The following is a 13,632-nucleotide window of genomic DNA, read 5'->3' on the forward strand; positions in this document are numbered from 1 at the left end:
AGGGATCCTAACAGTCTTACTTGTGTTTATCTTCAGAATTTTAACATGTCCATGCTTCCAATGGTGCTGGACACCGGTCGTGCCAGCCAATTGACAGGTGGGAAGAAAGGTGAAACTGAAGCATGACTCAAGGTCTGCTGCCCCCCAGGCACCGTGTTTGAGGTCTCTGGACAAATCCACCAAAAATGATGACTTTTTCACTGAGGATTCTGAGGCTGGGAAATAATCCTTACTGCTTGGAACACAGACAGGGATGAGGGAAAGTCCTCACTCCTTCCTGGGCGGGCACTCACACACTTGAGAACATCGTCGACAGGGATAGTGCCCTCTCAGGGTGGCGGCCGCTGCAGGGAGTGCTGACATGCACTGAAGCAGCTTTGTGGCAGGGGCCACTGGTGGGCGTGGGTGCTGGAGCGACACAGACGGCAGGTGTGCTTAGAGAATTGCAAGAGATTTGCTCGTCAACACCTTGGAGACACCTACTGGGGGTTTGTTATTTACCTGGGAATTTGAGCAAGTCAGATGTCCTGCACTGAGAGATGTGGTTAAGAGCCAGGGAATTTCAGGAAACATGAGCTACATGCACAGTTTTCTTTATTGTTTTCCAATAATTTCTGGTAGCTTTTAGTCCTTTACTGAATGTTGTGTGTAATATGTCATACGTCTCTTCCTTACCCTTCCCACCTTTTTTCTTTCAGGGGCCTGTTGCAGCAAGAGTTTTGGTGGCATGATGCAAGGGCAGCTTATGTGCATGTGGTGTACCTTCTCCGCTGATGGCTAGTGGTCCTCTCTCAAGGTCAGTGTGCCTCCCCTCTCACCTTCCCCTCTGAACATTCCTGGTTTTCCTCCCCGGGTGCCAGATCTTTTTATGAGTTACTCAGAGTAGCTCACCTGTTCTCTGAGATGTATGCTTGTCTAATTCAGTCCAGTAGAATAAGTTTGCCTTTTATAGCTGGTGTGAACTGTATTTTTTCCATCAGAAGTTCTTGAAAAACAAGAGAGACTTCAGGCCTTTGCATTTTTTAAAAATTTTATTTTGATATCATTAATCTACAATTACATGAAGGATATTATGTTTACTAGGCTCCCCCCTTCACCAAGTCCCCCCCACATCCCCGTTCAGTCACTGTCCATCAACATAGTAAGATGCTGTAAAATCACTACTTGTCTTCTCTGTGTTGCACAGCCATCCCCGTGCCCCCCCAACCCACACTATACATGCTACAGGGCTTTGCATTTTAAAAGAAGAAATTTGTATTTTAAAAAATGCTTTCTATTCTTTACTTAATAGCAAAAACTCTCCAATATGCTCTTTAGATTGCCTCCAAGTTGGGCCATAAAACAGAATCAGTGTCACTTCCTTATTTCTCCTGACAGAGTTCAGAAAGGAGAGAGAATGTGGATGGAACACAAGATGTCACCAATATTTAACAGAGAGTAGGGCAGCACCCCCCCCCCCCCCCCGTCACTGTAGGGGCCGGGTGTTTGTACATGCGGGTGCCTGGTGTGGGAGTCAGGCTGTAAGTGGAAGCCCTGGATTCTTAAGGAGGTGGGAAAAATATGTCCTATTCAATGGTTATGATGTTAGGCCAGTCTGAGTTAAATGGATCCGGCTCATACCCAGCATAACTTGATTTTTCAGAAGCTGAGTCTGGAAGACATAAGGTACACCAAGATTTCAGAAAAAACAGAATACCCCCTTTTGTTCCATCACATCTAAGTTATTTATTAATGTAATCTATGACTTTTTTCAGAATCTGTGCTATGCCTACTGATGATCTCAAGCATACACTATTTTTAATATAGAAAATAACGTGAAAACTGTTGTTACAGTTGGAATTTTTGATTTAAAAAAACTTGAATTTTATATAATGTTTCAATTGCTTATGAAAAATGTTAACATAAACTGACTGAATATATTTGACATACAACATTTTGTAGATTTAAGGTGTACAACGTGTTGGTTTGATACACTTACATATTGTGATTAGGATTGCCACTGCAGCAGTAGCGCTCCTCTACACATCATGTAATTATCATTTCTTTTTTGTGGTGGGAAAAATTAAGCTCTAGTATCTTAGCAAGTTTGATTATAACACAGTATTGTGGTCTGTATTCACTATGCACTGTATTAGCTCTCCAGGATTTATTTCTTTACTGGTTGCAAGCTTGCACCCTTAAACATTTCTGCGATTCTCCCATCTCCCAGGCCCCGGTAACCACTATTTAAGTTTAATTCCCACAGGCAAATATTTTGCTTCCCAGACGTTGACCAATGGTCTCATGCTAGGTCTGCTGACTGCTTTGGTTCATAAATACTGATGCCACAAGCCATTCAGGATCTACCTAGAAAATTCTAAGTGACCCAAGCATGCCATGAGTTTTGTGGTTCCCCTGAAGATTTTCATGCTTCACTGACGTTTTATATCACCTAACATATCTGAATGGGTGTGGGGAAGAGCTCCATTATTGAGGTCATTTCCCATGACCCTTCACTAGGTCCTTAGCCACCAAATGATTCCCCTGTTCTGCTGCTTATCATGTTGAACCTGGCATTTTTTAAGAAAACATCTTCATCTTACAAAGAACTTTTCATAATAGTGGCTAAGAAAACAACATTTTCTCCCTATGATTACAACCAGCATTCCTCTCTCACTCTCTCTCTCTTTTGGCCTACTCTTTCTGCACCCCTACATTTATTTTCCCATACAACTTGTATAAAAATGTATTATTTTGCTCTCTAGAATATTGTACAGGATCCCCTTATTTATTCTTCATATGCTGTATTGCAGACTGCCTGACTCCATGGATTCTCCGACATATGTTCCTTCCAGATTTGACCTGCTGCTTTTATCAAACTGTGTTTCCACCTCAGTTAATGAGACAACTGAACTCATGTTGTTTAGGACAGTCTAGACTGAGGACTGTCTGGGGAGAAAGGGGAGGGAGGCAGAAGTGAGAGAGAGGATACCCAGCCCTATCTAGGCTTTGGTTCCCCCGCCTTTGGATAGATACAGCACCCTAGGGTCTATACAGGGCCAATCTTTATAGGACCTAAAATGACTCCAAGGAAGGAAAAACATTGCAAAAATAGACCATTATGTACAGATGGAAGGAATCTGGATGCTTTATATAAACATAGAAAAATCAACCCAAGGCATCACCCCACAGAAGGTAACTAAGAGAATGTCATGGTGCAAACTGCTCCCAAAAGGTCATTTGGGTCACAGCTCCTTTACCAAGCCCCAGGAAGTACCCCCCAAGTCTGGTCCATCTCTCAGAACTCCTCAAGCAAGTCAGGTTGTTAACACTTGGCCCAGCAGAGTTACTCGATTACTGTAGCCAGTGTCTCAGTCCATGCCTGTGCCATACCAGTTGTTAAGTAAATACCAGCTTGGTGGAGGGGTTTCAGTGCCCTTCCAGCAGTAGCCCTGTGGGCACCATACCCTGATTCCTCATTCCTCAGCTAAAGATGCTGAAGAGACGAGGCTTCCGAAGTCCAAAGCCTCCTCAGAGTTTTCTTCTGCTGACTGAGGTTCTCCATTCAGCTCCTGAAGAAACGCCAAAAGCTGCAAAGCTTTAGAATCTGCTCCATTTTTAGAAAGCCTGCTTTTGGCAATTTTCTGCAGCTTGCTTTTTATCTTTTCTTTCTCCTTTGATTCCCGGTTTATTTTCGCACCCTGTATAAAATGGTGGATGGCCTTGTCTTCACACTTCATTTGAAACAGCTGGAAGTTGCCATATCGCAGATGGAGCACTTGTTTGGCTATAGGAGTGAGCTCTCTGCTGAATTCTTTTTGGAAGTAATATTCTGCTTCTTCATACTGATCTGCTAGCACATAGAGGCTGGCAAGATAGGAGCAGACACGGGGGAATTTTCCATTGTTCTCATCAGCTATCTTTAAGTGATCCACACTTTGTTTTATGAATTCCTGTAACTTCTCTCTTTTCCCATTTGTATCATTATCTTTTACATCATATAGTGTTTGGAGGACTTTTGCCCTATAGGAGCACCCAGTATGGTAATGCAAGTAGGCATTGTGTGGCATGCAATCCAGAGCCTCTCTAAGCAGTTCTATAGCTTTGTCAAAGGCACCTTTGCTTTGATACAGCTTTGCTGCACCTCGAAGCACATCTGTTGCATTGGGGGCTTTCTCCAAAGCTTCTTCAACTAACCTCTCTCCTTCATCTTCTTCATTCATCTTTTGAAGTTTCTGAGCCAGGAGGACTTTAACATACTGGTTGTTGGGATTCAGCCGAATGGCTTGTCTCAAAGTGTCAATGGGGTTCTGAGGCTCTGGCCGTTCATCTAGACGGTAGCTGGCGATCGCCAGTCCAGAGGAGAATTCTGGGTCACTGGGTTTCTCTTCCAGAGCCTTCTCAAAACACACCTTTGCCCTTTCATTTTGCCTTCTTCCACACTTTAACCGTGTCCACCCTTCTTCACAGTCAAGCTCGGGACACTCAATACTGTAAGGATTTGAAAACTTTTCACATACTTCTTTCACCTTGTCTACATAAGTCTGAGCTTCTGAGAGTCTTCCCAGGTGGTAGTAGACCCAGGCATAGTTTCCCCAGGTGACCAGGCTTCTGATTTCTGCTTGGTCAGCATGCTCTCGCTGGATCCACTCTTCAGCTTGCCGTAAACATTCCAGGGCCACCTCGTTTTGGCCTCTGAGGTGTTTTACGTAGGCTAATATGTTGCACATTGTGGCTTTGAATTCCCTGTTCTGAAACTCAATCTGGTTGCACACTCTGTCTTCAAAATCATCCAAGGATTTTTCTCCCGTTACCAAGTTCCAGGTGAAATGGCACTTCAGTTGCCTTAGGCTGCTCTCCAAGGGGCTCTTAGTGGTCTCACTGTGGGAGAAAAAAAGATGCATGCTTTGAGACATGGCACAGATTCACCTGGCAAAAAATGGGGAGCATGGCAAATGTGATTCTCCTCCTCCTAAATGGTGCTCACTCTAATCAAAAAAGATTTCCTGTTTTCTTGGTATATTTCGATGTGTGTGTTAAATGCATGGGGAAGCAGGAATTTGGGTGACTGTGGGCAGCAGAAGAATTAGGGAGAGGGGAAGTGGGCAGGTCTCTGAGCATGAATAAGGCAGCTTTTGTTAGATAGCTGGCTCTCTGGTTTCTCCTTCTGAAGCATCTACAGAGGCCGCCGAATTTGTGGGAACTGATTTCAGCAGAGGTTTGTTTTTATGTAGTTTTTAGCAAGTAAGTCTATTTAATTGTCTTTGGTTCCTGCCTCTCATGTTACCAAGTATTTACTTTTGTATTTTGAACATTTTAGTTTCCTATTTCCTACTCTTCTATTCTTTTACTATTTTGCCATCCTGATTTTAATCTCGTTATCCCTCTGAAATTCAAATCCATTTTATCTTCTATATTTGTAATTCTTTAGTTCTCCTTGATTGTCTTTTTTAATCTTGACTACTTTCTGTTTCCTGTCTAATTACTTGAGCTTTTCATCTAGCCTTAATCGCTTTTCTATGTTGATCCAAACTTTTTAATCAAATCGGTTTTGTCTTGTCTCTTTATTATTTTTGACATTCCGGATTTATATACTTACTGTAAACTTTTGCATTTTAACCATTTAAACTTTGTTTTCAACCAATTTAAATTTTTACTCAGTTGCCCTTCTTTTATATTATTCCACCTGTTAACTTTATTATTACATATGTCAGCCATGTCTTAAACTTTGTTTTGGAATAAAATATAATCATTTCTCTCACCCCCCCACAACCCCTACCTCTACTTCTTCAACTGGTAGTGTCTGTTCTTAACTGCCTCATTGAGCTGATTATTAATAATTTTGCATTTGTTGCTTTAATTTTCTTTTGAAAATTTATTTTTCCTTTCCTGTGGTTTGCTTTTATAACAGAGGGTTAGAAGTTCTGCTACAGGAGGAGGCTCACAAGACAGCTAGCATCTTTTCTTATGGGAAACGTTCTCTCTCTCAGGGTGCCCTTGCAACTTGTCTGGAAGGACTTTCCATTCCCTTCAGCGTTTGTCTTCTAAATAAACAAATAATAAAACCAACCCAACAGAAATCACAAACAAAAACTCTATCTGGAATAACTTTAGAGATGAGGTTAAAAATTATTAATTGCTCCAAACTGTTTCTCTGTACTGCCTATGGCCTATGTATTGGAGTCCTTGAAATGTTGCTTCTTCTCACTTGAAAAAAAAAGGTGGGGTTTTTTTTCATGGCACATATTAGCCTTTTTTTCAGGAGCTGGCATTCTAAATATTATGGATTCTAACACAGACAACTAATAGATAACTGGGCAATCACGTAATGTGGCAAGGATCACTTTGGAAGTACTTGTCCAAATGGAAAACTGTATTCCCCATTTTCTTCCTGCTCCCTTTCACTTTCTATGCCCCTCCCACACCTTCCCCCTCAGGTGATTGGACCAGGGCTGGACACCCGACTCAAGTGGAAGCTGGAAATGGGATGAAGAGGGAGTGAAGGAGTTTGAGCCAGTTTTCATGTTAGGAAGAGCACTGTGCATGTTGGGGGGACCATATTCTGTAATATACGCTGCAGAATGACCCACATGCACATGGAGAAGACAGTCTGGGTCCCCCAAACTCCCCAGATCTAGTCTTCCTAGATTTGGTATAGTCCTGTGCCTGAGTCTTGGGAGACATTCCAGAAACTTTAAGTCACTTCCCACTCATTTCTGTTACTTGAAACAAATGGAGACTTAATTACCCCAAATGGAATAAACAAAGGAAAGAGGGTAGGTGTTTCTGCCCATGGAAGGACCCTCTGTCCTTTCAAAGCCCTGGACAGATCTTAATGAAGGGCCGGGTTGTCTGAGTGTCTTGATGTAACATAGGGTGGAGGGGAGACCAGGAGAATGCCTGAATTGGTATCTGGCATTGTAATGGCAGCAGCCTCCCCTTGAAAAGTTCCTGTCCAATCTGGTCTCTTTTCCTTCTCAGTGAGGTTACTGAGCACATCAATTCTTTAGTTCCTTCCTAATTTTATACAAGAAACAGAAAGAGTAAATACAGTTGAAATTATCTCCAACACATAAAACATACAGGCAATGGGGCATTTGCAGGATAGACATTTAGTATATATGCTTATGTAAAATCCCTCTGAGCAGCCATTCCAAAGGCATCCAATTTCACTCTGTGATTGTGGGTTTTTATTTCCACTGGTAAATCAAATACTTGCTTCCTGGATTCAGGCTTGTGAGACATACTCCTGATGCCTCTGGAAGTTCCAACTGTTTACACAACAGTTTCTTCCCCTGGTGCCCATCTGGATCAAAGCCACAGGGACACTGTTCACCAGGCTCAGAACTCACACGGTCACCACAGTGCCTTGGAGCAGCACCAGTACCACTGAGGAGCCTGCTAGAAATGCACATTCTTGGCCCTCTAACCCAGAACTACTAAATCACAGTCTGAAGTAGGGGGCTGAACCCCTGAATCTGTCTTTAACAAGCACGGCAGGTGGTTCTCACACATGCTCAGGTTTGAGAACCACAGTCTTAAAGGGCAGTGGCTGGTGACAGTGCCTAAAGGATCCAAGGAAGGAATCAAAGCAAATCAGAATAGAGTTGGATTGGTCCATATTATTATGGGAGAGATTCTAAGAGAAGACCATGCTAAAAATCTAAGAAGAAATTGAGCAATTTCTAAAGATTCTGAATTACTCTAGAAACAGACATCTGGAAATATCTAAAATCTTCCCCCTCCCCCTGCCGTCAGGTAGGAAAAAAAATCTCATTTCAAGAAGCAAGATCAGAAAACTTACAGAAGGAGGGCAGTGTGTCCTCTAGGGAATAAGTGCTGGGGCTGGTGTCATGGATTCTGAAGCTTCCAGGACTAAGGTTTAGTTATCTAGTCTGACCACCCCACCCTCAAACTGGAGAAAACAGAAAGCTGCCTTCCTATCCCATGAGCTTCACTTCCTTTCCAGAGCAATCTGTGTTTCTAGTGTCTGAGAGGCTTTTAGATACAGGGACTGTTTTCTCCAAGCACTCCATTTTCAGTTCACACTTCAGATGGGAGGAGTCTAGCCAATCAGTAGCATTAGGGGGTAAAAAAATATTTCTGTTGAATGAATGAATACATTTTACCAGCTCTAATGTAAATCTGCAATGAATGAGCACATGAAAAGTAAAATCTACCTTAGCATGAAATGGAGCTGCTACCCTGAGCACATTTTTATCAATATCTGCTCAAAAGAGATCTTTTGTTAAATAAGATATCTTATTAAAAGCCCCTCACTTGATCCTTTCAAATGGGAAACCAAAAAAAGACATAGTTTACAGGAACAATTCCCCCAGACCCATCCTTTAAATGAAGCACCTGCCCGGTTAAACATCTCTGTCCCTGCCTGCCCGCCCCCCTCATCTGCACCTCAGCTCAGCAGCTTCCTCAGGACTAAACAAGCCGCAGGGGTAAGAAACAAAGACAACCTACAGAGAGATGCGTGGTAAAACTGTGAACAAACCCTAAAGCAAACCAATACAGCAACTTGCCCTTTAGGGACATGGCTGTTTAAGACTTGGATTCCACAAGACTGGTTAGACATTTTCAACCCATGAGGCAAGGGAGAATCCTTACCTCATGATTGCTCTGCACGTACTGGCTGTTCTGAAAGGCTGCAGTCCGGGCTACTGCAGAAATCTTCCCCCTCTGCCTTGAACAAATGCTAAAGAGACCTATATATGGAAGCACCACGTGGTTCATTCCTTTGCCTTGTTTCCCTGCAATTGATTTTAGGCAAGAAAAATTGAAACTAGAAAGTGAAATTGGCAGGGCTCTAAGAGGAATTGAATCTTGAGTAAGAGCCAAACTGATAGGTTCCACTCCTTCCACCCCACCCCCGGTGCTGTGAGTCAGAACTTCCTCTTGGTGAATTGCCTGGTTGTCCTAAATCCCCTGATCTCAAGGGAGCCCAGCTCAGAGAAGGATATGTTTACCAAACACCCTGCCTTATTTTTGCAGTGTTAACCCATCTTCACTTTGCTCACACTTATCACCAATATGACCATTGTAAGGAGCAGTGTTGAACCTGCACGGGGCAGGGGTTTCTGTCTGTTTCATTCACTGCTGTATCTCCAGTCCCTGAAGGAATAACCGGCACATGACAAGCATTCAAAAAATGGTTGTTAAGTGAATGAACACATGATTAGAATTGTGAGCTCTGATACCAGTCCACCCAGATTTGAAACTAGGCTCCGTATATATACTGCAACACTGGAAATTGTTGAATGTCTCTGTGCTTTTGTTTGTTCTCCTGTGAAATGGGGATACTACTACCAACTCCAAGTGCTGGTGTGAGGGTCAAATGGGCTGATACATGAGAGGTCCTTAGCTAATGCTTGGCACATAATAAGTAAATGTTAGTTTTTATTATAAGTAATAACTACAATCATTAACCAAGGATCAGAAGGGAAACTTTTGATGTTTGCCTTTTCCAGAGCTTTAGTTCCTCTGACTTTCCATGGTCCATCATGACTACTAAACTAAGCCAAACACCCAGCATCTCTACAGATTCTTGGCATCCCTGAGCTCCACAACATTGCAAATACCTGTGGGTTACCCTTGTGTTCAGCACCTGCACATGACAATTTGCAGCCAAGTGGTTTGTTATGATAGAGGAAGTGTGTTTTCTGTGCTTTTTCCTTATTCATACTTTTAGTCACAAAGAGATTACAATACACATAGACCCAGAGGGAAAAAAGGTAATAGCATCAGATAGATGTCTTTGAGGTCAGGAAATTACAAAACACAGGTGAAACATATTCTCCCATAAAACCAGGGTTGCTGAGGCAGGTTATTCAGTCTTGGAAAAAGCATCATTTATTATGGATTTTGCCATCTGGTGCAGAGTGGAAGCAGAAGCCTTGCTTCTTGACCGTCCTCTGTCTTTTACCTTTTATTAGGATACACAGCTAAGCCTATCCCATTTGGAAACCCTTACTTTTAGGTCTTACTCAAGAGTTACAGGTTCTAGTTCTATTGTGTATTTATAGAAATCTATGTTAAAGGAACATAACTAGGAACCAGGAATAGTATGGATTTTGTTTTGTTTTTTAGAATTTGTGTTCAAGAAAACTATTGGATAGAAATGTTTGAATTTTATTAATGAAGGTAATGTTTGGGAGGAAGCAGAGAGAAAGCACATGGTCACTGAGTTTCAAAGTGCCTAGAGGTACTGACTTACTCTTTAGAAATGGGTATGGGCAGTGCCTGCGTATAATGCTACCATAACAAAGATGCATCAGCTGATCTGGCAGCTGGGGTACTGTGAGAATACACAGTGTGATTGCAAAACAGAAACTGGAAAGGAAAACCAACTCTTTGGGTAATGTTTCTATTTTCAGAAAAATGAAACTTAACTAGTGAGAGTTCTGATTACACTGGTTGTTATAACTATTAATGTGTCTGTGTCCTAGAATACAAGCCTAGGACTGTCCTTGTCTTGTCTTGGCCTGGACTCAGGGAGAGTCCTTATTTGGGGGAGTCAGAATGAGAAAAGCCATCTTGAGTGGCTACATCAGCTCTGAGGTGGTATAATGCACTAGTTCTCACACTGTCATCAACCACCAGAAATAGCATCACCTGAGAACCTGCTAGAAATGCAAATTCTCAGTCTCCATGCTAGACCAAGTGAATCAGAAATTCTAGGGGTGGGGCCAAGCAATCTCTGTTGCTAAACTGTCCAGATTATTCTAATGAATGTTAAAGTCTGAGAATCACATCTTATATTGAATACAAGTGACAATGCTTTTAATTCCATAAAACTATAGTTTCTCTTGAGCTTAAAAAAAAACTGGCTCTCTTTCTTGTTCTATATCTATGGAGAGAACATTTGACAAAAGCTTTGTCCACATAGTTGGTGGCTAGTTCAATGGTATTCACACCTGCTAGAGGACTCCTCACATATCCTGATGGGTTCACATCATCTTCACCATAGTCTAGGATTGTACTCATTCACAAGTACACTGTGTTTCAAAATCTCTTCCAAAGGAAACTGTAAATTTTTGATATGATTAGTAAAATAGTTCTCTATTCTTTTCTGGGTTTTTTTTGGTATCATTAATATACACTTACACGAGGAACATTGTGGTTACTAGATTTCCCCCATTATCAAGTCCTCACCACATACCCCATTACAGTCACTGTCCATCAGCACAGTAAGATGCTATAGAGTCACTACTTGTCTTGTCTGTGCTATACTGCCTTCCCCGTGCCCCCTACCCCCACATTATGTGTGCTAATCATAAGGCCCCTTTTTCCTCTTATCCCTCCCTTCCCACCCATCCTCCCTAGTCCCTTTCCCCTTTGTAACTGTTAGTCCATTCTTGGGTTCTGGGGGTCTGCTGTTGTTTTGTTCTTTCAGTTTTTCTTTTGTTCTTATGCTCTACAGATGAGTGAAATCATTTGGTACTTGTCTTTCTCCACCTGGCTTATTTCACTGAGCATAATACCCTCTAGCTCCATCCATGTTGTTGCAAATGGTAGGATTTGTTCTCTTCTCATAACTGAATAATATTCCATTGTGCATATGTACCACATCTTCTTTATCCATTCATCTACTGATGGACACTTAGTTTGCTTCCATTTCTTAGCTATTGTAAGTAGCGCTGCGATAAACATAGGGGTGCATATGTCTTTTTGAAACTGGGCTCCTGCATTCTTAGGGTAAATTCCTAGAAGTGGAATTCCTGGGTCAAATGACATTTCCATTTGAGTTTTTTGAGGAACCTCCATACTGCTTTCCACAATGGTTGAACTACTTTACATTCCCACCAGCAGTGTAGGAGGGTTTCCCTTTCTCCACATCCTCACCAACATTTGTAGTTTGTCTTTTGGATGGTGGCCATCCTAAATGGTGTGAGGTGATATCTCATTGTGGTTTTAACTTGCATTTCTCTGATGATTAGCAATGTGGAGCATCTTTTCATGTGTCTGTTGGCCATCTGTATTTCTTCTTTGGAGAAATGTCTGTTCAGATCCTCTGCCCATTTTTTAATAGAGTTATTTGCTTTTAGTTTGTTGAGGTGCATGAGCTGCTTGTATATTTTGGATGTCAACCCCTTATTGGATATGTCACTTATGAATATATTCTCCCATACTGTAGGATGCCTTTTTGTTCTACTGATGATGTCCTTTGCTGTACAGAAGCTTTTTAGTTTGATATAGTCCCACTTGTTCATTTTTGCTTTTGTTTCCCTTCCCCAGGGAGATATGTTCATGAAGAAGTTGCTTATGTTTATATTCATGAGAGTTTTGCCTATGTTTTCTTCTAAGAGTTTTATGGTTTCATGACTTACATTCAGGTCTTTGATCCATTTCCAATTTATTTTGTGTATGGAGTTAGACGTAATCCAGTTTCATTCTCTTACATGTAGCTGTCCAGTTTTGCCAACACCAGCTGTTGAAGAGGCTGTCATTTCCCCATTGTATATCCATGGCTCCTTTATTGTATATTAATTGACCATATATGCTTGGGTTAATATCTGGACTCTATTCTGATCCACTGGTCTATGGGTCTGTTCTTGTGCCAGTACCAAATTAATTGTCTTGACTTCTGTGGCTTTGTAGTAGAGCTTGAAGTTGGGAAGCAAGATCCCCCTGGTTTATTTTTCCTTCTCAAGATTGCTTTGGCTATTTGGGGTCTTTTGTGGTTCCATATGTATTTTAGAACTATTTGTTCCAGTTCATTGAAGAATGCTGTTGGTATTTTGATAGGGATTGCATTGAATCTGTAGATTGCTTTAGGCAGGATGACCATTTTGACAATATTAATTCTTCCTACCCAAGAGCATGGGATAAATTTCCATTTATTAGTGACCTCTTTAATTTCTCTTAAGAGTATCTTGTAGTTTTCAGGGTCTAGGTCTTTTACTTCCTTGGTTAGGTTTATTCCTAGGTAGTTTTTTCTTTTTGATGCAATTATGAATGGAATTATTTTTCTAATTTCTCTTTCTGCTAGTTCATCGTTAGCATATAGGAATGCAACAGATTTCTGTGTATTAATTTTGTATCCTGCAACTTTGCTGAATTCAGATATTAGTTCTAGTAGTTTTGGAGTGGATTCTTTAGGGTTTTTTATGTACAATATCATGTCATCTGCAAAGTGACAGTTTGACTTCTTCCTTACCAATATTGATGCCTTTTATTTCTTTGTGTTGTCTGATTGCTGTGGCTGGGACCTGCCGTACTATGTTGAATAAAAGCATGGGCATCCTTGTCTTGTTCCCAATCTTAGGGGAAAAGCTTTCAGCTTTTCGCTGTTAAGTATGATGTTAGCTGTGGGTTTATCATATATGGCTTTATTATGTTGAGGTACTTGCCCTCTATACCCATTTTGTTAAGAGTTTTTTCATGAATGGCTGTTGAATTTTGTCAAATGCTTTTTCAGCATCTATTGAGATGATCATGTGATTTTTGTTCTTTTTGTTAATGTGGTATATGATGTTGATTGATTTTTGAATATTGTACCATCCTTGCATCCCTGGAATAAATCCCACTTGGTCATGATGGATGATCTTTTTGATGTATTTTTGAACTCGGTTTGCTAATATTTTGTTGAGTATTTTTGCGTCTATATTCATCAGGGATATTGGTCTGTAATTTTCTTTTTTT

At 41.2% G+C, this 13,632-nt stretch overlaps 1 protein-coding gene across 1 annotated transcript; it reads right to left on the reverse strand.

The window, feature by feature from the left end:
* Positions 1-1,012: 1,012 nt before the first annotated feature.
* On the reverse strand, positions 1,013-8,757 carry IFIT2 (interferon induced protein with tetratricopeptide repeats 2). The gene is made up of 2 exons (XM_017650539.3): positions 8,599-8,757; positions 1,013-4,860 (listed from the first exon to the last, which is right to left on the reverse strand). Exons 1-2 carry the CDS (start codon positions 8,601-8,603, stop codon positions 3,456-3,458), a joined length of 1,410 nt encoding a protein of 469 aa, XP_017506028.1. The 5' UTR covers positions 8,604-8,757; the 3' UTR covers positions 1,013-3,455.
* Between the last annotated feature and the right edge of the window lie 4,875 nt (positions 8,758-13,632).

Source organism: Manis javanica, chromosome 7 (genome assembly GCF_040802235.1).
Source record: "Manis javanica isolate MJ-LG chromosome 7, MJ_LKY, whole genome shotgun sequence".
NCBI lineage: Eukaryota > Metazoa > Chordata > Mammalia > Pholidota > Manidae > Manis > Manis javanica.